Below are 25,929 nucleotides of genomic sequence, written 5' to 3'. Positions count from 1 at the left end.
GATTTTATGTCTCCAAATGCTAGAAGCACTATTTCCACTATGCTGCCACTAGTTTCTGGTGGTTCTCAAAGCTGGACTTCAAATTCTCTTGAAGTATAAAAAAGAATTAGAGACGCTACCTCTCACAGGTACACAGAGCTGATGCTTCAAGTTTTGAACCGCATCCTCCCCCTCACTGTTGCATGTGATCTGATACTCTTGCTTGAAATTCTTCTGGTGTGCAGTTCTGCACCGTGTAGCAATGAATTGGTACATAGTAATTCATACACATGGAAAGTGGAGAGGAGATGAGATCCAAGATGGCTGATCACTAACAGTTCAGGATTGTAGCTCCCAGAGGACGCCACACTTTCAGATGAATTTTCGTTGCTCAAGGACCAGAAGATTTCCAGTGGCAGCGGGGGCGGGGGCACGGGTCACCAGCACGACTCTTGTGGCCGGCCCAGTGGTTTTGCCGGTGCCTCAGCGCGGCAGCTCTTCATGCAGAGTAAACGGGAGGAGATTCCCAGGCAGAAGAGCACCATTAGTCTTATCACTGCTGTTTTGGCTGGCGCAGTGGGTTGCTCGGATTCCAGCGCTGGGAATCAATAAACTGGGTGTCCACTCAAAAACCCAACTAGAAAGGCAGTAATTGTATAGACGACAGATGGATAAATTTATAACAAAGGGAAGAAACCAGCCTAAAAAGGCTGAGAATATCGAAAATCAGAACCCCTCTCCCTCTACAGGGGATTACAGTTCCTCATCAGCAACAGAATAAGCCCTGATGGAAAAGGACTGTGTGCCATTATCAGAAGTAGGCTTCAGAAGGTGGATGATAAGAAACTTCTGGGAGTTAAAAGAACTTGTTCTAACCCAATGTAAAGCAACTAAGAACTTTGAAAAAAGGTTTGACAAAATGCTAACAAGAATAGCCAATATAGAGAGGAATATAAATGTGTTTTTGAGTTGAAAAACACAACACAAAAACTTAGCGAAATATGCACAAGTTTGAATAGCCGAATTGATCAAGCAGGAGAAAGGATATCAGAGGTCGAAGACCTACTTAATGAAATAAAATGAGAAGACAAGAATAGAGAAAAAAGGATGAAAAGGAATGAGCAAAGTCTCCAAGAAATATGGGACTATGTGAAAAGACCTAATTTACGTTTGATAGGTGTACCTGAATGCGACGGAGAGAATGAATCCAAGCTGGAAAATACCCTTCAGGATATTATTCAGGAAAATTTTCCTAAACTAGCAGAGCAGGTCAAAATTCAACCCCAGGTAATACAGAGAACACCACAAAGATATTCCTCAAGAAGAGCAACCCCAAGGCACATAATCGTTAGATTCACCAGGGTTGAAATGAAGGAGACAATACTAAGGGCAGCCAGAAAGAAAGGTCAGGTTACCCACAAAGGGAAGACTATTAGACTTACAGCAGATCTCTCAGCAGAAACCCTACAAGCCAGAAGAGAGTGGGGGCTGATATTCAACATCCTTAAAGAACAGAACTTTCAGCCCAGAATTTCATATCCTGCGAAACTAAGATTCACAATTGAAGGAAAAATAAAATCTTTTATGAACAAGCAAGTACTCAGAGATTTTATTACCACCAGGCCAGCTTTACAAGAGCTTCTGAAAGAAGCATTATACATAGAAAGGCACAACCAGTATTAGCCTTTCTAAAAATAAACCAAAAAGTAAAGAGCATCAACATAAAGAAGAATTTATATCAACGAATGGATAAAATAGCCAGTTAACATCAAATGTCAGTATCCCTAAATTTAAGACGACTAAATCCCCCAATCAAAAGATAAAGCCAAAACCTAACGGTATGCTACATCCAGACCCATTTCACATCCAAAGATACACAAAGACTTAAAACAAAGGGCTGGAGAAAGATCTACCAACCAAATGGAGAGCAAAAATAAATAAATAAATAAAAAGCAGGAGTTGCAATTCTTGCATCTGATAAAATAGATTTCAAAGCAACAGAGATATAGTGGTAAAAGGATCAATGCAACAATAAGAGCTAACGATCCTAACACCCAGATACTCTAAGACTCATAAAGAGATTTAGACTCAACAAGACAGAAAATTAATAAGGATATCCAGGACTTGAACTCAGATGTGGAACAAGTAAACTCAATAAATATTTATAGAGCTCTCCATTTTAAATACACAAAATATACATTCTCCACCTTAAATACACAAAATATTGATTGGCCATTATTAATACCCATTTTTATAATAAATCTACATTCCCGCTCTCTCTCCCTCTTTTTCTTCCTCTTTCTTCCTCTCCTTCACTCCTTTTTTTTCTTTCTTTCTTTCTAAAAAAAAAAAAAAGGAAATTGGAATCACTGATTTCTTTCTTTCTTTCTTTCTTTTTTTTTTTTTTCTTTTGAGTCAGAGTTTCACTCTTGTTGTCCAGGCTGGAGGGCAATGGTGCGATCTTGGCTCACCACAACTCCTGGGTTCAAGTGATTCTCCTGCCTCAGCCTCCCGAGTGGCTGGGATTACAGGCATGCACCACAAAATCTGGCTAATTTTGTATTTTTAGTAGAGATGGGGTTTCTCCTTGTTGGTCATGCTGGTCTCAAACTCCCAACCTCAGGTGATCCACCCTCCTTGGCCTCCCAAAGTGCTGGGATTACAGGTGTGAGCCACTGTGCCTGACCAATTGATATTTATTTTAACAACATTAATTGTGGCATTAGTAATGAAAGTAGCTCATATTCTTTGTGGACATTTTGGGAAATACAGAAATGATTAGAACCATTTATAACTTCAACACAAACAGTGGAGCAGCTAATACCTTTGTTTATGTTCTTATTCTTACCTGTACATATTTTAGTACCTGAATTTTTCACATTGTGTCATGAAAAGTTTTTCATACTATTTAACATTCTTCTACAGTATCATTTTCTGTAATTTTCTTTTTAATGGCCATATAATATTCCATTATGGGAATTTATTTAAACAGTCTCCTCTCATTTCACATTTAGGTTTTTTCCAACCTTTTTCTATTAAAGAGAGTACTGACATTAACATCCTTCTCCATAAGCCTTTTATGCATATATATTATATAATACATTCTATACATTATTTATAATATAAATTTTTTGTTTTAAAATATTTATTTTATAATTTTGTTTACACATTATAAACATTTATTTATAATATAATATTTATTTATTTCTAGGATAAATTACTTGGAGCAGAATATCTGGAGGAGATAAAAGGTTTTGGGCTGAGCACAGTGGCTTGTGCTGTAATCCTAGCACTCTGGAAGGCTGAGGTGGAAGGATTGCTTAAACCCAGCAGGTCCAGACTGCAGTGAGACCTGATTGTGCTACTGCACTATAGCCTGAGTGACAGAGTGAGAACCTGTCTCAGAAAAAAAAAAAAAAAACAGGTTTTGGCTTTAAACATATATATCATAATATTAGTAAATACTTTAATTTTAATATCTTTACTAGTACAAGTGAGAGATTTAAAAATGTTTAATGACCATTTTACTATCTTCTGTGAATTGTTTATCTATGTCTTTTCCTCAATTTTCTTTTTTTTCTTTTCTTTTCTTTCTTTCTTTTTTGAGACAGGGTCTTGCTCTGTCACCCAGGCTGGAGTGCAATGACATGATCTTGGCTCACTGCAACTTCTGCTTCCTGGACTTAGGTGATTCTCCCACCCAAATAGCTGGGACCACAGGCATGCACCACCATACCTAGCTAATTATTTTGTATATTTTGTAGAGACAGGGTTTTGCCATATTGCCCAGGCTGGTCTCGAACTCATGGACTAAGGTGATCTGCCTTTCCTGACCCCCAAAGTGCTGGAATCATAGATGTGAGCCACTATCCCTGGCCTTTTCCTCAATTTTCCATTAGCAAAGACATCTTTTATATGAATTACTCATTATGTAATATGTAGGATAGCAATCAGGAACATAGTATTTTCCTCTATTTATACAAATATTTTAATTTGTAAGTGATTACACTGGGAGTTATATACTTATGCAAATAGTCTTAACTGGTACAAATATTCACTGTCAGACCCTTTCTCTTCTTCTCCCAACCAAGATGTGATCAACAGATGATACATCTTTTTGTTTGTTTTTTGATTCAATTATATTTATTTCTGCCCCAAACCTTTTATTTTGAAAGCTTATAGCTTATGCTCTACAGACAAATTGCAAGAATTTTAATAAATACCTCTGTGTCCTTCTCCTGGCTTTACTCATTGTTTGTCAAAAGGAGATATTTTAGTGCAGAATTGCAACAGCTTATGTAGGCATGCAACCTTGAGGTCATAGACCTATTAGGGATTGAGACAAAGGTGAATTCAGCAAATATTTTCCAGAATACTCTGCTGCAATCACCACGTACCCACCTTCAGCAATGACCTGGTGAACAGGGAGACTATTGTTTAGTAAACAGAGCAATTCTCAATTCTCGGCTCAAACCTGGCAGGTTCTAAGTTTTTTTGACTCTGTAGTTTTGAATGGTTGCTCTTACTATGTGAAAATGGAAGACATCATGTCCTGCTCATGTTTAAGAATTAATTGAAATACTTTTCAATTAATTGGGGAAAATTCTTCATGATACTGTTTCCTTAGTGATATTTAATGCCCTTCCTACCCTCATCCCCAATTAATTAAGCATTTTTCTCTATACATGAGATTTATAAAGTACTTGGAATTCCATTTAAAAGAGGTAATATGTGAATTAAAAGAATGTATAAACAAATACATCAAATATAAGATAATCTCAGAAATGGTTTCTGTGTAAATTTTGTTATCCACAAGCAACTTGTATTATTTTCATGGCTACTGAAATCTAAATGTGGTTACTTCCCAAGCTGTTTGGCAAAGAGCAAACATTGTATTACTTTATTTGGGTATAACAAAGCTTTAATTTATGATTGCATGTGCTTACATTGACATATTGGCATTTCCTTTCACGCTTTTCTGGACATGAAAGAGATTAGTGAACTTGGCTGGATGGGTCTTTCCTTTCTGATGCATCAGCTGCACACCTAGCATCAGCTAAATAACTTGGAAATATATATATTTTTTGCTGGGGAACCTATGACAAAATATAATTAGATCAGTAATACCACTGGGCCAATAATGAACAGCAAATTCATTTTTTTGAACAGTGTCATGTTTATTTATGAAGTTTAGTATCATTATCCCAAAATGAATAATGAATGAGGTGTGGAGCTTAGGTGGTTAGAACCTGTAAGAACAATATCGTGGGCTTCATCCCCAGGGCTCCTCCTTATCATTACATTATTTCTCCTCCTTAAATTGCTATTTACTCACCTAGAAAATCGATTCATAAAATGTTCTCACCTTCGTTAATACAACACTAGTAATAATTGATTATCCATTAAAAGTATCAGTATATTTGGGGGGAAAGTTGCAATTCTTTATTCTAAAGAGTTTCCAGGAACTGAAAGTAAATACATAAACACAATACTTAGATTAGAATGTAATAATATATTTCAATAAGAACTGAATGTGACATCTTAACTTTCTTATATTACCAGATATAGAAGGGACTTATGCATTCTGTAGAAGGTTGAAAGAGATTATCTTAAAAATTCCTTTTCTTTCTTTCTTTTTTTTTTTCTTTGATATAGGATTTCATGCTGCTGTCCAGCCTCGAGGGCAGTGGCACAATCACCACTCACTGCAACCTCAAACTTGACTGCCTGGGCTCAAGTGATCCACCAACCTCAGCCTCCTGAGTACCTGGGATCATAGGTATGCAACACCACGTGCAGCTTATTTGTTTGTTTGTTTATTTATTTTGTAGAGATGGGGTCTCACTATGTTGCCCAGGCTGGTCTTGCACTTCTGAACTCAGACTATCCTTCTTCCTCAGTCTCCCAAAGTGCAGGGATTACAGGCATGAGCCACTGCACCTAGTTCCAAAAGTTCCTTTTTAACACTTAGATTCCTTAGCTCACAAAAATTTATTGAGTCATTGTTATGTATCAGGCCTTGTGTTAAGTACTAGATATCAAATAATAGTTCTTACATCGAATAAAAGAATAATGAGGTCCTTGCCTATGCCTATGTCATGAATGGTTTTGCCTAGGTTTTCTTCTAGGGGTTTAATGGTGTTAGGTCTTCTGTTTAAATCTTTAATACATCTGGAGTTAATTTTAGTGTAAAGTGTAAGGAAGGGGTTCAGTTTCAGCTTTCTGCACATGGCTAGCCAGGTTTCCCAACACCATTTATTAAACAGGGCATTTTTTCCCCATTGATTGTTTTTGTCAGATTTGTCAAAGATCAGATAAAATACCAAAAGCAATGGCAACAAAAGCCAAAATAGACAAACAGAATCGAATTAAACTTCAGAGTTTCTGCACAGCAAAAGAAACAATCATTAGAGTGAACCGGTAACCAACAGAATGGGAAAAAAATTTTGCAATCTACCCATCTGACAAAGGGCTAATATTCAGAATCTATGAAGAACTAAAATAGATTTACAAGAAAAAATAACAAACAAACCCATTCAAAAGTTGGCAAAAGATATGAACAGACACTTTTCAAAAGAAGACATATATGAGGCCAACAAACATATGAAAAAGTGCTCAACATCACTGGTTATTAGAGAAATGCAAATCAAAACTACATTGAGATACCATCTCATGCCAGTTAGAATGGTGATCATTAAAAAATCTGGAGACAACAGATGCTGATGAGGATGTGGAGAAATAGGAACACTTTTACACTGTTGGTAGGAGTGTAAATAGTTCAACCATTGTAGAAGACAATGTGGCGATTCCTCAAGGATCTAGAAATAGAAATTCCATTTGACCCAGCAGTCCCATTACTGGGTATATGCCCAAAGGATTATTAATCATTCTATTATAAAGGCACATGCACACATATATCCATCATGGTACTATTTACAATAGCAAAGACCTGGAACCAACCCAAATGCCCATCAATGATAGACTGGATAAAGAAAATGTGGCACATACACACTATGGAATACTATGCAGCCATAAAAAAGGATGAGTTCATGTCCTTTGTAGGGATATGGATGAATCTGAAAACCATCATTCTCAGCAAACTGACACAAGGACAGAAAACCAAACACCACATGTTCTCATTCATAAATGTATGTTGAACAATGAGAACACATGGGCACAGGGAGGGGAACATCACACACTGGGGTCTCTTGTTGGGTAGGGGGCTAGGGGAGGGACAGCAGGTCATGGGGAGGTTGGGGAGGGATAACATTGGGAGAAATGCCCGATGTAGGTGACAGGAGAGTGGAGGCAGTGAACCACCACGGCATGTGTGTACCTATGCAACAATCCTGCAAGATCTGCACATGTACCCCAGAACCTAAAGTACAATAAAAAACAAAAAGCCTACAAAAAGGAATAATTAATTTTGATATTTTCCTCATATACTATGGTGTACTAAAGGAGAACATCAAAGATAGCTTCAGGCTAAAACATGGAGATAAATGTCCCTGGATGTAAAATTAAAATCTATTCAGATGTTTTTTCTATTCTTGACCCAGGATTTAAAAACCAATTCAACATTCTTCTCTCTAGCAAAAATATTTAAAACCATGTTCTTTCCTGACAGACTTTTCACATTCATATCTATTTTGCTCATTGATCCATTTATTAAACTAAGAACTATTTTGAAATGGATAGCCTGGATAGAACTTGCATGATAACAGAGAGAGGCCATTATAAGTAAGGGAGCAAAAGTTAAGGAAAGAGGAAACAATAATATTATAAAGGTAAATGTAAAATAAATTGAGTTTTAAAAGTTATCTATTATTTATAAGAAACCATTCTAAATAAGATGAAAACGAAATCTTGAAAATAAAGGGATATGCAAAACTGATGAAAGGGAAAACAACAGTAAAATAAAATCATGTTATTCATTTGTTATTTCGAGAAAGTCTTCTAAATAAAGTGATAAAAAATTTTGAAAATGAAATGACCTGTCAAGATATGTAGACAAATTCAAAGAAAAGAAAATCAGAAGTGATATATTGATATTTGACAAGGTGAAATTCAATTCTGAAAGGAGGAAACAGGAAAAAAAAGAGAAACATTTTGTAATGATAGAAAGTACAATTAGTGAAGACGATATAACAGCTGTAAACTTTCATGCACTGTATAAGGAAGGAGCCATACAATCAGAATCCCTAAATGCAGAGACCACACACATGCACAAAACCAGAGTGAGGTTTTTTTATATGCACACACTCACAAACATGATGAAAATCTCGTATCTATTTCTCATATCTATAATCCCAGTGCCTTGGGAGGCCAAGGAGAGGCTAGGAGTTTGAGTCTCCAGTGAACTATGATTGGACCACCACTACACTCTTCCAGCCTAGGTAACAGAGTGAGACTCTGTCTCTCAAAAAAAGTTACATAAAAAGGAAAAGATATGGGATATTTAAATAATACCCTCAACAGGCTTGGTAATATGGAATATTATATCATATGGATGTGACAATATACATTCTTTTCGTCTATGAACCATTTACAAAAGTTAATGCAAACTCATCTACAGAGAAAACCTGGGCAACATAGCAAGACTCTGTCTCTACAAAAAATGAAAATATTTGCTGGACATGTTGGTGTGTGACTGCTTGAGCCCAGGAGGTAGAGGTGGCAGCGAGCCATAATTGTACCACGGCAATAAAATTAATTAACTAATTTTAAAAATCTAAAATGTTTAGAATGAAACAGTTGGTTAAATCAACAAAATTTATAAAATACTTGAAAACAAATGATTGAAAGATGACTCACTCTAACCCCCTAAAAAATAACAAATATGATTTTAAAATGAAAACATTGGAAATTAAGAAAAAGTTCTCTAAGTAGTCTCAGAACAACGACAACAAAAGAAAGTAAAAATTAAAAGTACAATTTTACAGACTAAAAAAAAGAAATGGATAAAATGGGGACTAGGATGGAAACTACTTCATCCAAACTCTGTACTTGAAATGTGAACAAGGAGGTACAAGCATAGGAGCGAGTTTATATATAGATCCCAAGAAAATCTTATACCAAAAAATGGATATTTCAATTCTAGGGGCAAAATATGCTTTCTTCAGTAAAGGATCCCAGTATAGCTGGCTGTCCATCCACAAGAAGACAAAAGTAGACTTTCTTCATGACATATTAAAATAAATTCTAGATTAAATACATACATGCAAAAGACAAAACTGAAAAAAGAAAAAAGTTCATTAAAAAATTTAAGGAATTATTTGGTTTTGTTGTTGTTGTTGTTGTTGTTGTTGTTTTTGAGACAGAGTTTCGCTCTTGTTACCCAGGCTGGAGTGCAATGGCACAATCTCGGCTCACCGCAACCTCCGCCTCCTGGGTTCAGGCAATTCTCCTGCCTCAGCCTCCTGAGTAGCTGGGATTACAGGCATGCGCCACCATGCCCAGCTAATTTTTTGTATTTTTAGTAGAGACGGGGTTTCACCGTGTTGACCAGGATGGTCTCGATCCCTTGACCTCGTGAGCCACCCGCCTCGGCCTCCCAAAGTGCTGGGATTACAGGTGTGAGCCACTGAGCCTGGCCTTAAGGAAGTATTTAAAAGACTGTATAATCTTAGAATGGGGAGATATTTTGTGTAGGACAGGATACACTGTATAAATGAGCTCTGTCCCAAAGGAGTTCATAACCTAGTGCCACAAATAATATTAATATGTCAGTTAGAGTTAGGGATAGAATATGCTATTTTGAGATAAGAACAAAAACTGTGAGGGCCTAGAGGACAATTCATTTTATGGTGGGCACTGGGGAAGGGTTCACAGAAGCAGCATTATTTGAGCTGTTTTTAAAGGGGTGAATGAGTGTCTTCTAAGTAGTTTATGAAAAGGCATAATATCATTAAAGAATTTGGTATTTCAGTGCCAGTGAGAAATTCAGTGTAATTAATGTGTAGAATGAATGATTGCAGAGATTGAAAATGGACTAATTTGTGAAAGTGTTTGTATTCCTAGCTAAGAAGCTTTAACAGTATATTTAATAGTTATAAAGTACTATACACACGCACACACACACACACACATATATACATAGTACTTTAGGTTCTGCGGTACATGTTGTGCAGATCATGCAGAATTGTTGCATAGGTAGCAATACCTCGCATACATAGCAATGTGGTTTGCTGCCTCCATCCCCCCATCACCTATATGGCGTTTCTCCCCATGTTATCCCTCCCCAACCTCCCTTAACGTCTGTCTCCTGCTTAAGGCCACTGGTAGTAGTTGAAGCTATGGTGACTGTCAGATCAACCACGGTAGAGCGAGATAACATTGGTCAAGACTGGTAATTGCGGACTCCTGTATCTATTCTCCCTCTTTTCCTTATTAGCAGAATCCCAATTTTAGTTAGGATAGTCTTGTACCTAAGGTAAAAGTCGACTTGCCTCACCCTTTCCTGCAACCAAGCTTATCTACATGACTAAGTTGTGGCTAATATAAGCAGAAGTGCTGTTTAGAACACTCAAGAAAGTTCCTTAAAAGGAGAAAGTAGTCCTTTGCCCTTCTGTCTTTCCTCTTTCTTCCAAATTGCCACAGGACATGATATTTGGATTACAAGGTGAAGCAGAGGATATAAGTCTTTAATTAACATGATGGCTTCCTGAAGATTGCAGGGACATATTCCTGCAGGCTTTTCTGTGAGCGAGAAATGAATTTCAGTCTCGTTGAAGCCAGATGAGCCAAACCTAATCCCAAATGAAAAGGTGAGCACCAGTGTAATTGCCCCTACATTTAAGAAGTAGTCTGAGAAGAAATTACCAGTTAAAAACACTGAAAAGGGTGAGACAGGAAGAAATGGCACAGGAACCAAGACAAAAGGACAGGCCCAAGAGGCGGGATAGAGCAAAGTAGCAGATGTTTAAAAGAGATCAAGTAGAAAGAGGCTTGAATGCAGCACATTTAATTTAGAATTGCAAAATTGTATTGACTTAAGGAGACCAATTTCAAGAGGGTGGTAATTGTATGAAAACCAAGTCGAAATGGGCTTTTGAGTGAATGAGAGTCAGGGAGCTAAATTAATATTTAATTTCAGGAAAAGTGAAATAGAAGGCTAAAGATAAGGTGAAATGGAAAATAAATATTTCATGTATTTTCTCACAACCAAACTGTATCTCCAATTCTCACGATCCTGCTAATATTGGCTACCACTTCTTAAATTAAAAGAGGTTTATCTAATCCTTCGATAAACTCAAAATCTTTTAAATAATTAGAAGTGACTGGCCCTTCCCATTCACAATCACTTTCATTTCAGGACCCAGTTCTGTTCCTACATAGTGTGCTATTCTGGAAAACAAAATATTTTCTAGTCTCAACTCAAATTCTGTCGAGGCATATGTGTGAGTGTAAGTGGAGTGGGGATAGAGATAACAAAGTTCTGATAGCTGAAAGAAACAAAGCTTCATTTAATTCCAAAGAAGTTCTTTTCCAAGTATCTAACTATTTGAAGGTATAGCATTTAGTTTGTATCAGAGATTTACAATTCCCCATAAGGAATTTACAATTCCCCATATGAACTCTGGGGTTCATATGTCATGCATATTTCCTTTTTGATCCCCAGGCTCTAGCCCCTAGCCATAGCCTCCATTTTCCTCCTCCCTCCCTTCTCCTCTCCTTCTTTCCGTCTCTCCTTCCTTGAGAAATAATGCAGTTATGTCAGAATAGAAACTATGCAAGAAAGGGTGTTATACTAGATTACTGAGGATATTTTAATACATGTTCAAGAGAAAATGGCAAATATTTCTTAATAGAAAAGGATACAAATTAAAAATCAGGGGTCAAGGCCACCAGGATTAAAGATGCAACTTGAATCAAATATTGACCAATGTAAATATGTTGAATTTTAATTATAGCAGAGATCATACTTAGTGAGATGCTTTCAAACTAACGACTTATACTGAATAATAATTAACATGTCACAGAATATAGTTTATGGTTGTTAGAAAAATGAAGTAAAATCAATACTTGGGAGATTGTTTAGTAATGTGTGAATTATGTCTGTTTTTTAAATATTTTTAAAATTTTATGTGTGTTTTTGAAAGAAATTGGTTACATCCTGGGAAAAACATAAGTGTGCATTACAATGTCTAGTGGAAGAATTTAAAGGACAGATTTTCATTTCTATTTAGGAAAAAATGTTTCTCCTGCCTTCCTCAATTTGCTCCATAACAAAAGACATGAATACATATTATAATTATAAATTGTACATTTTAAATATAAGTCATAAATTCTACTACAAAGGTCAGCTACGGTTAGATTCAGGGCACTTTACCTTAAAATATTGGTTTAAAACCATTCAAATCAAATGAATAAAATAACTTTTTTACCTTGCAATGGACTTATGACTTTGGGTGGTATGGGAAGACAAGTTCTCAAACCAATACTCTTCAAGGTTGCAGAGAGAAGCTTCTGTCTGACACCTTCCTGATATACTGAATGTCCCTTGGTATATCCTTATAAAAATTTTAAAACCCACAGAGCTATTTAAAGATAAAGAAAAACTTATATAACTTTATTTTTCAAAGCACTAATATGTCTCAGGTACATTTGCCTACAGTACAAAAATTAAGAAAATAGTACCTAGGAATTTTTTAGATTGTAGAGAATCTCAACTGCTTTACCTTTCTTATTTTCTCTCCACTTCTCTAGCAAAGAAGACAGAGTGCTCCCACTCCCACGCCTTCAGCCTGTTGGGTCACAAGGGGCCTAATTTTCATGCGAACAGCTCTGAGGGAATAATCTGCCCCTCTAAAGGAAACCCAGACCACTCTGTTCTCAATCTCACAAGGACTGTTATTCCTCAGGTCATAGAAGCCCCCACGGTAGTAGACACCATTGAGATTGGCTGCTTGGCAGTTGATACCACCAGCCTCCCCCATAGACTTCTGCATAGTTCTCTTCCCACTGGTCTGCATCCGTGTCAAAGGTGCGGAACTGCATGTTGTTGTGAGAGGCGTACTCGGTCCCTTCCTCTACGGAACCCTCAATCAGTGCATCACCCGCAGTGCCTTCACAGGAGGAGACCTACAGGGCATAGCCTTTGGCCTCAGAGCCTACCCCGAAGTGATATTCTGCATAAGCCTTTTTTCCAGCCCAGTCCTCTAATTCAACCCTAAGAACAGAGCCCCTCTGGGTTAGTAAGTGGAGGCAGTCATTGCCTAGCCAGAATTCTCCTTCCCCCTTGTCATTCAGGCTGCTGAAACCTCTCTTGTAGTCTTGCCAGGTCCAGTTAAAAATTCGGTGATCCATCCATTCTTTGCTGGACCAAAAGCTATACTCCCAAACTGGTTTCTTGATTGCAATAAACAGAAGAAATCTTACTGGATCCTGGTAGCTCGCCATTGAAAATGTCACACTGAGCACTGGAAGGATATGTTTGGAGGACATCATCACAGTCTTAAAAAAAATTAAGCTGGTTGGAAGAAGTTATTCTCATTTAACTTTACAAGGATAAGCATGGCTCAGATTAAAGAAGGTAAATACTGTTTCCTTCCCTTCCTTTCTTTCTTCCTTTTTTCCTTCCCTCCACAGGGGAAGAATGCACTTACAGTGAGATGGAACTTATGCAAATAAGGCGTTATTTATACCTACAAATTGCAAAGGGGATTTTCCTCAAATGGATTTGGAATTTTACTTGCACATACTAATAGCAAGTAACCAGTACAGGTAGCTAAGCATCAATTAATACTGACACAAGTTGTTTTAGCCTGACCTAAATGTCAACTGAGACACATACTAAAAACATGATTAATCAATTGGGTGACAATTCTAGCAGCAGACACTTTGAATGGTGAAAGAATTTGATTAAGTAAGCTCAAATAGAGTTTCAGAGAATTCATTCATTCATTTAACATGTATTTATTGAGTCATGACTCTCTGTACTGTTAGGCATTTGAGAATACAGAGATGAGACAGACAAAGGCCCTGCCCCCATGGAACTTATACAGTCTAGCACAAAAACAGACCAAAAAAGTGTAGTTTCAATAAAGTCTAACAGAGAGTTAAGAAGGAAATGCAAGGTGCCATGGGAACACTGTGCAGAAATATTTAACTTAGTCTAGGGGGACAGGGAAGGCTTCCCCAAAGGAGAAGTGTGGATTTAGCATGGCTTCTCTTGGTGGTATGTGTTCCTTCATGATCAGCTTCACTTCAGGCCTCATCTGCCATTGTATGGCTCTTGGATTGAATTGTGGAGCCTCCTTTGCTGTATGTCTTGCTACTGACAAATTGTTTGCTGTGACTTGAAGTTTTACCACTGGAAGGGAATTCACGAACCCCAGCATGATGAGAACCTGTATCTGTAAAGATGCCAGATTCTGGGTCCATCGACTCAGTCTCATCATCAAACTCTCTGAACCTAGATGAGAATAAACTTTCTAATGTTTTTCCAGTTGAGACAGTGTCAAAGAAGGAAGCCTCATCAGGGTGCCTACGACGGAACTCATCCAGAGTGCCCATGCCAGACAACGTGCCTAAATCTATTGCCTCGGGACAATCAGAACCATCTTCAGAGGTCACCACTTCTTTAGTAACTTCTTTGTGACCATCAGGACCGATAACAGTCTTAGTAACAGTTTTAGAGCATAAATGACGCATGGTGGTTGTACTACCAGAGGTGACCTTCTTATTACCAGTCATGAGCTCTTTTTCTCCCTTAGAAGTGACCAGTTTATCTGTGTGGTATTCTTTCTTTGTCCCTGGACTTACATTTCCTGGCACCTCTTCAAATGTGCCCCAGTCTGGGTTGTTAGGCCTGGTGTTCCCATAGCCTGAGCTATCTGGCCTAAAGCTTCCAGATCCAGAGTTCCAATGTCCAGTACTACCAGTTGCAGAGCTCCCAGAGGTCCAAGTCCCAGTACTTACACTTCCAGAGCTGCCAGAATTCCAGGTTCCAGTACTACCAGGTCTAGAGCTCTCAGGGTTTTCATTTCCAGTACTTCCAGATCCAGAGCTCCCAGGGTTCCAGGTCCCAGTACTACCAGATCCAGAGCTCCCAGGTGTCCAGGTTCCGGTACTACCAGATCCAGAGCTCCCAGGTGTCCAGGTTCCGGTACTACCAGGTCCAGAGCTCCCAGGTGTCCAGGTTCCGGTACTACCAAATCCAGAGCTCCCATGTGTCCAGGTTCCAGTACCACTAGATCCAGAGCTCCCATGTGTCCAGGTTCCGGTACCACCAGATCCAGAGCTCCCAGGGTTTCGGTTTCCAGTAGTTCCAGGTCCAGTGCTCTCCGGGTTCCGGCTTCCAGCACCGCTAGGGTTCCTGGGGCTTTCCGTCTCTGATCCGGTTCCATAAGAGGTGGAGTGTCCTCCCGCAATCTCATTTCCACCAGGTCTCTCTAACTCCATTGTCATCTGCTGCATTTCTGTCAATGCCCTCCACTCTGGGGGCGCCTTCTGAAGCTGGCTTTTGAAATTTCTGGACACCAAGTCTGAAACTGGGTTCATTTTTATCAGTGGTAAGTGTTGCGTATCTCTAGAGGGAAGTAGGTCTTTGGCAATGACCTGCTCAAGTTGCTTCTGCTGATCTTCGTAGTCCTTCAGATCTATTTCACGAGCTAAAGCCCTGCTGCAGGATCCTTTACAAGATCGGATCTTAATGTCAATGTCCACCTAGAAAGAGGAGAGAAAAAGAGAAAAAGTAGATCCAAATACATGAATTATGTCTATTGAGTTCCTGATAGTTAATTTTCCTTCTGGAAACTGCTTTCATTTCTTTGACTTGGGGACCTATCACTTAATATTCTCTGCTTTCTGGAATTCTAGCATCCTCAGTGGAAGAGATGTTGGGTATTGCAAGGCTAGCCGGGATAAGCAGTGGGTGCTATTTGATTCATCTTAGCCTCAGAATGCATCAAGAGTAAGGTGCTATTCCCTCTCAAAGGAAACACTAATTAAATGATCCTTGGTGAAACTCAGGCTGAAGGTTCAGAGGAATGGTGATGTAACAGGCTTTGGAATTATACAGGGACTGTACATTTGGTTTTGAAATTTACTATGTACTCTTGGAAAATTTACTTAGTGTCTCTGAATTTTTTTCTTCAACTATAGAGTGGGGAAAATAATACCTACTTTTAGGTAGATAATGGATATAACACTTTTCTCTGCACGTAGTAGACACTCAATGTATAACTACTGCCTTCCTTTTCCCTGCTATTCAGAAACAAGGAAATCTGGGGGCAGAGCCACCAACTTACCTCCAGTTGTTTCATGTAAACCAGCTGATCCCTAACATTCTTCTGCAGAAGCTGGATCTGCTGTACTTTCTCTATGACTTTGCGCTTCAGGACTTCGATTCTGCTTCTCAGATCTTCTGACACTCGGTTATAGGTATTATCACGGTCTGAAATAGAAGTAGCTGCTGAGTGATTTGCCTGTAATTGCCAGCAAGTAAGCAAGAGAGAGAGGGAAGCGGGGGTGGGGGTGGGGAGAGACAGGCAAAGAGAGAGAAAGATGAAAGAAAGAGAAAGAGAGAGTGAAAGAGAGAAAGAAAAAGAAAGAGAAAAAGAAATAAGAGAGAAAGAAAGAAAGGAAGGAAGGAAGGAAAGAAAGAAAAAGAAAGGAAGGAAGAAAAGAGGGAAGGAGGGGAGAAAGGAAGGAGGGAAGGAGAGAGGTAGGGAGAGGGGAGGGGGGAGGGAGAGGGAGGGAGGGAAGGAAGAAAGAAGGAAGAAAATTTGCTTGTAAATATTCCCAATTTTATTGTGGTTATAGTTTAATCTGTGAGTTCAAAACCTATGAGGCATTTGACTTTTGGATAATGTTATGCCAGTTAAGATGTCCTAATAGCAACTCGTAATCCGAAATAAGTATAAAAGAAGAAATATCTTTGGAATTTTAAAAGTGTAATTTGGAGTTAAAATAATTGGTTTAATTGCATTCCAATTACTTTATAATATCCTTAATCAAAGGACTTGAACATATTGAATATTCTGACTAAAGTGGAAATTTTGCACAGGATTTTGTCAGCACATTGTCAGTAACCGTCCCTATTTTTGACACTGACCCGATTTTTGTTAGTAACTGCCTCTTTCTGCTTCTGTGCCTCAGGTTTTTGCTTACTAACTGGAAAATCTTAAGAGAAACTCCACGTTGTCTAAAACCTGCTGCATTGTCTAAAATCCTCAGTTACTCCTCCCTGCCCCTTTACCTATAAAAACTGTGTACTTTTCTTAGCTGGGGTCCAGACTTTTGGGTGTGAACCCTTCTGGATCCGCCGGCATAATAAAGTGTGTTCCTCCGATCCCCTTAGTGCCACTTGGGTTTCTTGTCGGGTAAGATTTTCCAGAACATTACTGATGAGTGGTTTTTTTTTTTATCTATAGATATGAAATTGTTCCTAAGCTTTTTTGGGTCAACAGGATCACTCACTTGCCAGCTAGTGTTTCATCACTGATTTTAAATGTTAGGTGTTTATGAAGGTGTAAAGAGCAAAGCAAAACTTCAGAAACTGAGGCCTCGCCAGACTCGCTGCCCATGCCCAGAAGGAATGCAATGTTTCCTAACCCTAATGAGTAGACTATGAGAACGATATAGCTTGACTCTGTATTTTAAATGGAAAAATCTACCTAATCAGATCAAGAGTCTGGGGGTTGAACTCCCAGTTCTCTGTCTTTGAGAATGTTCTTTGACCTCTCAGTATTCTCCCCTGCAAGGTAGAAACAAAAGTATCAAATCCAAGAGTCTGGCCCATTCTGCTTTCAGTATATACTGTTGAAAAGAACACACTTAAATTCTTGTTTTTAATCCAAAATTCAGACTTATTTTGTCACCTTAAACAATCTCAGTTAACGTCTTTTACTTTGAAAAATTAACAAAAACAAAAGCTCCCCCTTACACTTTTCAGGGATATTATGAAGACATGTGTTTCTGTACTAAGTAGTTTGGGACGAAAGTGTCATAGCTAAGAGCAGACATCGTAATCATTTAGGACTTTTGTTGTTTCTGTTATAAAGTCAAAGCAGTAAATGTGTAATACTTACTATTGGCTGAGGCAAAATCGCCTCTCAAAATTTCCATTATATTTCTGGTCAATGAATTAGAATCCTTATTGTTCTTCTGATATTCAAATAGTGCATTTTTAAGCTTATTTATTCTGTTTGTAAAATCTTGATTGACTTCATCAATTAACCCTTTCATCCTGCAGCCAGAAGGACATCTATCGTTCTGAAAGTGAAGGGGGAAAATTACAGTAAGGTTCTATCTCTTGGATCAGCATAATTTTGCATGTTCCCATGCAGCCCCCATTTATTCCTACCCTATCTCTTCCAGATCAGTTGGCTTAAACGTAGGTAAGGGGACTAGTTAGAGGTCGTAGAGAAATTGTGGCATGAGGGTCCACTTAGCCATAGATTAGGTGCCAGGAAATTGAGGCCACAATACTCAGGTGCCTAGTATTGCCTCAGCCTGCAACTAAAATCCAATCTATTCCCCCAGTCATGATCCAGAGTTGGGGAGGTAATTAGACAGTGTTCTTGGGACTAGGTTCCTTCTCTTTCTTTGGTATGTAGGGAGCTATTCAATTATTTTCTATTTTAAAAAGTTTCTGGGACCAATCGGGTCAGCCTGTGACACCCCCTCTAGTATCAGAGGGAAGGATTCTCCTGCTTCCTAGCTCACTGCTTACCCAGTCTTCATCAGAGCAGAAGGGCCAGTCTGAATCTTTGCAGACAGATTGCTGTTTTTCCACAACCCTTGGGCCACGCACTCCTCCTCCTGCTGCTAGAAATTCACCTTCACCGGTATCTGTAGTCTTTAAAGATTCATTCACATACACAAAAAAGAGCAACAGCAACGTTAGCCAGAAGAGGAGACATCAGCATGTCTACAAGTCCCAAGGAAGAGATGGCAACTCTCAGAGATCAAGGCACCAGCCGCAGGGCGTCTGCAAGCTTCAGGTTTCTAACTTCAAATGGAAATCCTAAGACCCCTTGTTATGAGAATTAAAGGAGGTAAGGCGTACAAATTTCTTAACTGTGTATGACATGAAATAAGCATTTGATAAATATTAGGAGATTAAAAAGATCCATTCTAAAAGGAAAATTATTTGAATCCATAAAATCAGTTAAATTTTAGTTTTTCGGTTTTACAAATGACTGCAGACAGAAAGAAAATTGAAAGCTATAGAGCTCTTTCTCCTGTAATTCTTACTGCTTCAGTAGAAAGAACCCACACCATCTTAACCTAATGTTCCTCTCTCTTACAAGTTGCTCTGTAACCTTTAGAGATGAATTCATAATTCAAAAGACTACCATTACTTCCAAAAAGCATATTGCCTTACTAATCTCTTCTGATACTGCAAAGATGTTTCCAAAGAGCATTCATTTGCTTTTTCTTTTGTCTTGACAAACACAAAAACAGCCTATCAGCAAAACTGTACTAAAACTAAAAGTTCTGCTTATTATAGCAAGAACTTAATAATCAGAAAATAGCAAGAAATCAATAATTACAGAAAAAAACTTACCATAGAATTGCATTAACTAGCATTATAATGCTCCAAGGCTTTATAGCTACAAAGATGGCAAAGAATTCTTGCCCTTTTTTAAAACAAAACAAAACAAAATGTGGTGAGACTGCATGACAAATGCTAAAGTTTCCCTGTGAGTTTGTACACACTCATTCGTCTAAGATCTTCCTCTTGGAGCCATATTACCCTGTATTCTTGAGGTGCCAAGGCCATCCAGAACTTTCCTCTCAGGCCTGGAGTAAATAAAGCTAAGAGTGTGTCAGGACAGCACGGGTAGGCTCAGACCTCCAAGCTCTTCACGGAATAAAACCAGAGAGAAAGAAAGAAGAGAAAATGAAAGGGACCATACCCATGCTGTGCCCACCACACTTAGGACCAGGCAGAAGATCCTCATGGAAAACATATTTTCTGAGGGTGGGGCTGGCTCATGAGGAGCACTCAAGCTGAAAGAAAGGATTGCTTCCACTCCTGGTGTCCATCCTATTTAAACCTGTCAGAGGTTTGGTTAATCATTGGCTTTGTCCTATGTCGAAAATCAACTCTCCGTCTACATGCTTTGTTCCTCCTATGCTGTTGGTGTCCCAGAAATTCTTGCTCAATTCCCCTCAGCTTGTTTGCTTCCGATAATCTGTTGCAAAGACAGCATTTGATTCTCCAGCCAGCAATCAGGAGAAGATCTCACACTCCAGGAACAGGGAGGCTTTGAGAGCGAAAAGAGGAGCATAGGAGGGTATATCCATATTTCTATACTTGAAAGGATATCGAAGGTGCTTAGGTAAGCGAGCTGTAGCCCCTTGTGGTAGTGATTTAGCAAACAATATTTCACTTTTGCAGAAATTAGGGTTGGGTGATCTGGCTAAAATATGACTTTGGTGATAAGCTGGCCCTGAAGGCCTTCTATAAGCATATGTAGGACAGGTTACCTTTCTCTTTCTAAAATATTAAGATGACAGCAGCCCCATGAGCCAAACATCTTGGGTTCATAATCCCAGCTGCACCACTTCCCAGCTCTATGTTCTTGGACAAGTTATTTTACCTCTTTATACCTCAGTTTCCTCATTTATAAAATAAGGATGCTGATAAGCTACTCCATGTTTTTGTGAAGAATAAATGAGTTAATTATTGTAAATCCCTCAGAACAGTGACTGTCAGTGACTCACATAGGAAGTACTCAGTCAATTATGGTAGAGCATAAAGTGCCATGAAAAATATGATTTCTTTCCTGTTTTCGTGCCAGCAATCTCACTTCTGAGTATATTTGCAAAGGAAATAGAATCAGGATCTTGAAGAGATATCTGTACTCCCATGTACATCACAGCATTATTGACAATAACTGAGATATGAAAACCACCTAAGTGCCCATTGATAGATGAGTAGATAAAATATGGTATACATATACACAATGGAGTATGACTGAGCCTTGAAAAAGAAGGAAATTCTGTCATTTGCAGTAACATAGATGAACCTAGAGGACATTATCCTAAGTGAAATCAGCAGATACAGAAAGACAAATACTGCTTAGCCAGGCATGGTGGCAGGCACCTGTAATCTCAGCTACTTGGGGGCCTGAAGCTGGGAGAATCACTTGAACAAGAGAGGCAGAGGTTGCAGTGAGCTGAGATTGCACCATTGCACTCCAGCTTGGGCCACAGAGCGAGAATCCAGAAAGAAAGAAAGAGAGAAAGCAAGAGAAAGAAAGAAGAAAGAAGAAAGAAAAGAAAGAGAAGGAAGGAAGGAAGGAAGGAAGGAAGGAAGGAAGGAAGGAAGGAAGGAAGGAAGGAAGGAAGGAAGGAAGAAAAAAGTGAAGGAAGAAAGGGAAAGAAAGAATACTGCATGATCTCTTTTGCATGTGAAATCTAAAATAGTCAAACTCACAGAAGAAGAGAGTAGAATGGTGGTTGCCAGGGCTGAGGCATAGGATAAATGGGGGACATGTCGCTCAAAGGGCACAGAGTTTTGGTTATGTAATATAAATAAGTTCTGGAGTTCTAATGTGCAGCATGGTGACCGTAGTTAATAATACTATGCTGTACATTTGAAATTTGCTAAAAAGGTAGACCTTAAGTCTTCTCAGCCACAAAAAAGGTAACTATATGAGGTGTTTTATGTGCTAATTAGATTAATTGCAGTAATCATTTCACAATACATGTGTGTATCAAAACACCAATCAGAGAGAAGTTCCCCTTTAAAGGAAAAAAAAAAAGAACAAACATCAAGCTGTGTAACCTAAATTTTACAATTTTTCCTTTTCGATTATACTTCAGTAAAAGTAAAAAAAAAATCTTCAGCTTAGATTTGCCAGATGTATTAGGTTGGTACAAATAGCAAGTAAAAATAAGGATGTCCCAGTTAAACTTGAATTTCAGAAAAACAAGAAATTTATTTTAATATAAGTATGTCTTGTGATATTGGAGACACACTTAATTTTTTTTGTTGTTTATCTAAAATTCAAACTTTACTGGACATCCTGTACTTTATCTGGAAATCCTACCTTGCCTGAAATTCTGCTTCTTATGTGAAGCCAATCCTAATAAGAGGAACAGCTAGTATGTATTGAATGTTAAGTCCTGGGTTCTTTGCTAGACATTTTACAGGGTGCCTGATTCAATGTCCAATTAAAAGCAACCTCTTGTTCTTTCATATTTCCTTAGACTGTGCACCACTGCTGGCATTTATCATTGTAGGAGTACTGTCTCCTCCACTAGATCACAAATTTGAGAACTGAAATGTTTTATTGGTCTTTATATTCCCCAGAAAAGGTGTGCACCTTCATTGAGCAAGAAGGCATGAGTGGGTTCCACTGATGCGAAGTTGCCTTGCTGCCTCCCCCAGCAATGCAGACATATGAAGCTTTCTATAAAGGGATGGAAGCTCTGGTGCAAGGCAGTGCACTGTGATCAAGCTCACCCCTGAGGCAGCTTGCTGGGATTTCCAGAGTTAATTGCAGAGCGAAGAGGAAGACCCAGAGCCCTGTCCAGGTTCCAGAGGGCAATGATTCCATGAAAAGCTGGGTTATACTCACTCACAATGACTGCACTGGCAAAATGTCAGGCTTAGATGGAAGGCAAGGCTTGATCTCCGCACACATTTTCCTATACCCATAAGAAGTGCTCCTTTTGGGAAGTGAACATGGTATATAGCAAAGACGTTCCAGGCCAGGTGCGGTGGCTCACACCTGTAATCCTAGCACTTCGGGAGGTCGAGGCAGGCGGATCACCTGAGGTTGGGAGTTTGAGACCAGCCTGACCAACATGGAGAAACCTCGTCCCTACTAAAAAAAATTCAAAATTAGCTGGGAGTGATGGTGCATGCCTGTAATACCGGCTACTCTGGAGGCTGAGGCAGGAGAATCGCTTGAACCGGGAGGCGGAGGTTGCAGTGAGCCAAGATCGCTCCATTGCACTCCAGCCTGGGCAACAAGAGTGAAATTCTGTCTCAAAAAAAAAAAAAGGTTCCCTGAGAGTAACCTGATAGGCCTCAGGTAAGTCGGTTGAACATAATCTGATTGAAGGTAAATTAACAGAAAACAATTTGATTGAATGCCACCCCGCTAGTTCTATGTCGGGGGATTTCTAAGGATGCCACCTGAGGGCTTTATTCTTGCCTCTCAAAATCAGCACATCTCACGCCCTTACTCAGCAGGCCTCTGCTCACAGAGCACCTATTCAGAGAGTCAGAGAGGCCTCTGGCTACCCAATTTAAAGAGCTGCCATTTTCACATGTCATTCCATTGACTCTGCTTGGTTTTTCCGCATGGTACCTTGTCACTCCTGGACAATGTACCTCTGGGAAGGTATTTGTTTATTCTGTATCTTGCCTACATTAAGCTTCCTGAGGCCAAGGCACAAGGCCTAGCACAAATGCCAACTGTAGAGCAAGTCTGTTCAGTGTCTCCTAAAGGAATGGAAGGCTGGTGATATCACTGCATGGGGGGGCTTTCCAGCATGTGAGACCTGGATTCCAGCTAAGTGACATGGGAAAACTCTTTAAATTCTCTAAGCTATAAGTGGATGGTGATATTTATCTTGCAGGATTGCTGTGAGGATTATGTAAAATGTTGGCCATACACAGCAGGAGCTCTAGAAACAGTAGCTTTTATTGTTCCTAGAATGTCGCATGCTTCATAATAGAATGTTCCCTTGTTTTGACTGTAGTATGAGGAGTCCCAAATGAGGCACTTTTGTAGGTCACTCTTTGGCCCCACACTGCAGGCTGCACACCAGGCTGGTCTCTCCGCCCCATGAACAGGCTGTACTGTAAGCTTTGGAGGAGTGGGTTTTGGTTAGATGAAAAGCCATGCAAATTAATAGGCAACAAATAATACAAGAAGTATCGTTTTCTAAAAAGCATGTGATAATAACGGTATCTTTAAAAGTGCAAAACTGGAAAAGAGATTGAAGAAATTTTTAGTTTCTTAAATTATAATCTGCTGTGCATTGCATTTTTTATTTTTTATTTTTCTTTCTTTCTTTCTTTCTTTTTTTTTTTTTTTTTTTGAGATGGAGTCTCACTCTGCCACCCAGGCTGGAATGCAATGGCATGATCTTGGCTCACTGCAACCTCTGCCTCCTGGGTTCAAGCAATTCTCCTGCCTCAGCCTCCCAAGTAGCTGGGATTACAGGAGCCCACCACCATGATGAGCTAATTTTCTGTATTTTTAATAGAGATGTAGTTTCACCATGTTGGCCAGGCTTGAACTCTTGACCTCAGGTGATCCATTTGCCTCTGCCTCCCAAAGTGCTGATTACAGGTGTGAGACATTGTGCTAAGTTTGCCTTTTTCCTAGAGATAACTACATCCTATTTTCCTTAGCTCTAATGAGAAGGATGTTTGATAGATCCATCCTTTGGAAATTAATGTAATATAAACATTTAAATATAATTGTTAATATAAACACTTAAATGCAGGAATTTACACATTTGTTATGCCATAACTTTTGGCATGACTAGAATAGTTTTTACTAGTTTTAATAGTTTTATTTGGATGGTGTATAATGCATACAGAAAAGTAGAAATTCTATAGCTGTATATTTCAGTTTCAAACTATATATGCTCATCACAACTTCCACCGGAAAAGTAAAATATGTAGTTATCTAGATATTTGTAATTATTTAAATACAACTTAAAAATACAAAGCCAAACAACAGCGTTGTTTTGAATGGAATATTTGTCTTACCCTGGGCTGATACCAGAATTTAAATGTATTGATTTCTGAGAGAGGTTCACTCATTCATTCATCTAAATTTAGCAATTATTTATCCTATGTATACTATTTCTCTAGTCCTGCATACTATTTGCTTAAGATAGAAAGGCAAATAATGTATAGGCTTTTACCTTCAAATTGCTTACAATTGGCGAGCAAGTCAAATACATTATGTAGCTGAGAATTAAGTTGAGCTCTGTAAACTTGATGTTTTCATAGGTCAAAACAATGAATATCTGCAGTTTTATATGGTTTAATCTAATGTAAAACAATGGAAAAAAATCTGTGAGCTCTATGCTGAGTTCTGTTAGGACACACAGCAGAGATGTATTGCTTTTTGTTACATTTTGTGTGAGATATTTCTTTAAAAAATCAGATTTAATTCAGGTCTCAAAATACAAGATGTTTCTGAAAAATCCTTGTGTCATCTATCATAAAAATCTACATAAATCTGTACATTTGGTATCCTAATAACAAGAAGATAATAGCACTTTGACAGGAAATATTTTGTTAAAACAATATTAAGTGCATTTTTGGAAAGCACTAAAATTATTTTCTAAATTTTGAAATGACTAAATTATAAACATTTACAGTATTTTGGCATTTATAAATATAGTCTGATCTATAATGAATTCACTGTACAACACTGGCAAAGCCGTTTAACTTTCTGTAGTTTTTTACTTTTATTTTTTGTTTTTTTTAGAGACAGGGTCTTGCTCGGTTGCCCAAGCTGGAGTACAGTGGTGAAATCGTGGCTCACTGCAGCCTGAACTCCTTGGATTCAAGGGATTATCTCACCTCCGCTGCCTGAGTAGCTGGGATTACGGGCTTGTGTATCTTATTTTCTCTATTTGTCTCATGCAGCTCAAGGGTGTTGCAAAAGTTTGTCTTTACTAAGCTGCTTACTGTGAAAGGCGAATGAGCTGGTAGGATGACCTATGTAAGTGTGACTAATGGGGTATTCAATATTGATTTTCAGAACTCATCAATTTCCTGACCCCAAGTCATTTCCGCAGAAGTTACAGCTGCAAAGATGAAATAGGAATTTCCTTAATACCCAGAAGTGATTCTGATTGCTCTTAAGAAAGTGAGGAGGAAAAAAAAAAAGAGCTTTTTTTTGATATTGACTGATTCCGTTGTTGTATTTCTTTTACCTCTTTATTCAGGAAAGACATCCACCTTATTTTTTATAGTTGAATTGCCTTTAGATTAATGACCATTTAATTGAA

The 25,929-nt window shown here is 38.5% G+C and overlaps 1 protein-coding gene across 1 annotated transcript; it reads right to left on the bottom strand.

Annotated features, from left to right (window-relative positions):
- Nucleotides 1–11,723: 11,723 nt before the first annotated feature.
- Nucleotides 11,724–19,956, bottom strand: FGA (fibrinogen alpha chain). The gene is given in 8 exon segments (XM_078366369.1): nucleotides 11,724–12,897; nucleotides 12,899–13,272; nucleotides 13,274–13,437; nucleotides 14,124–15,648; nucleotides 16,233–16,378; nucleotides 18,015–18,198; nucleotides 18,659–18,784; nucleotides 19,848–19,956. Coding segments are annotated over 8 exon segments (2,787 nt in total). The 5' UTR covers nucleotides 19,902–19,956; the 3' UTR covers nucleotides 11,724–12,683.
- Nucleotides 19,957–25,929: the final 5,973 nt, after the last annotated feature.

Source organism: Callithrix jacchus, chromosome 3 (genome assembly GCF_049354715.1).
Source record: "Callithrix jacchus isolate 240 chromosome 3, calJac240_pri, whole genome shotgun sequence".
In the NCBI taxonomy this organism is placed as follows: Eukaryota; Metazoa; Chordata; class Mammalia; order Primates; family Cebidae; genus Callithrix; species Callithrix jacchus.
The sequence above is the reverse complement of the archived record's forward strand: the minus strand, read 5'-3'. Positions and strand labels throughout refer to the sequence as shown.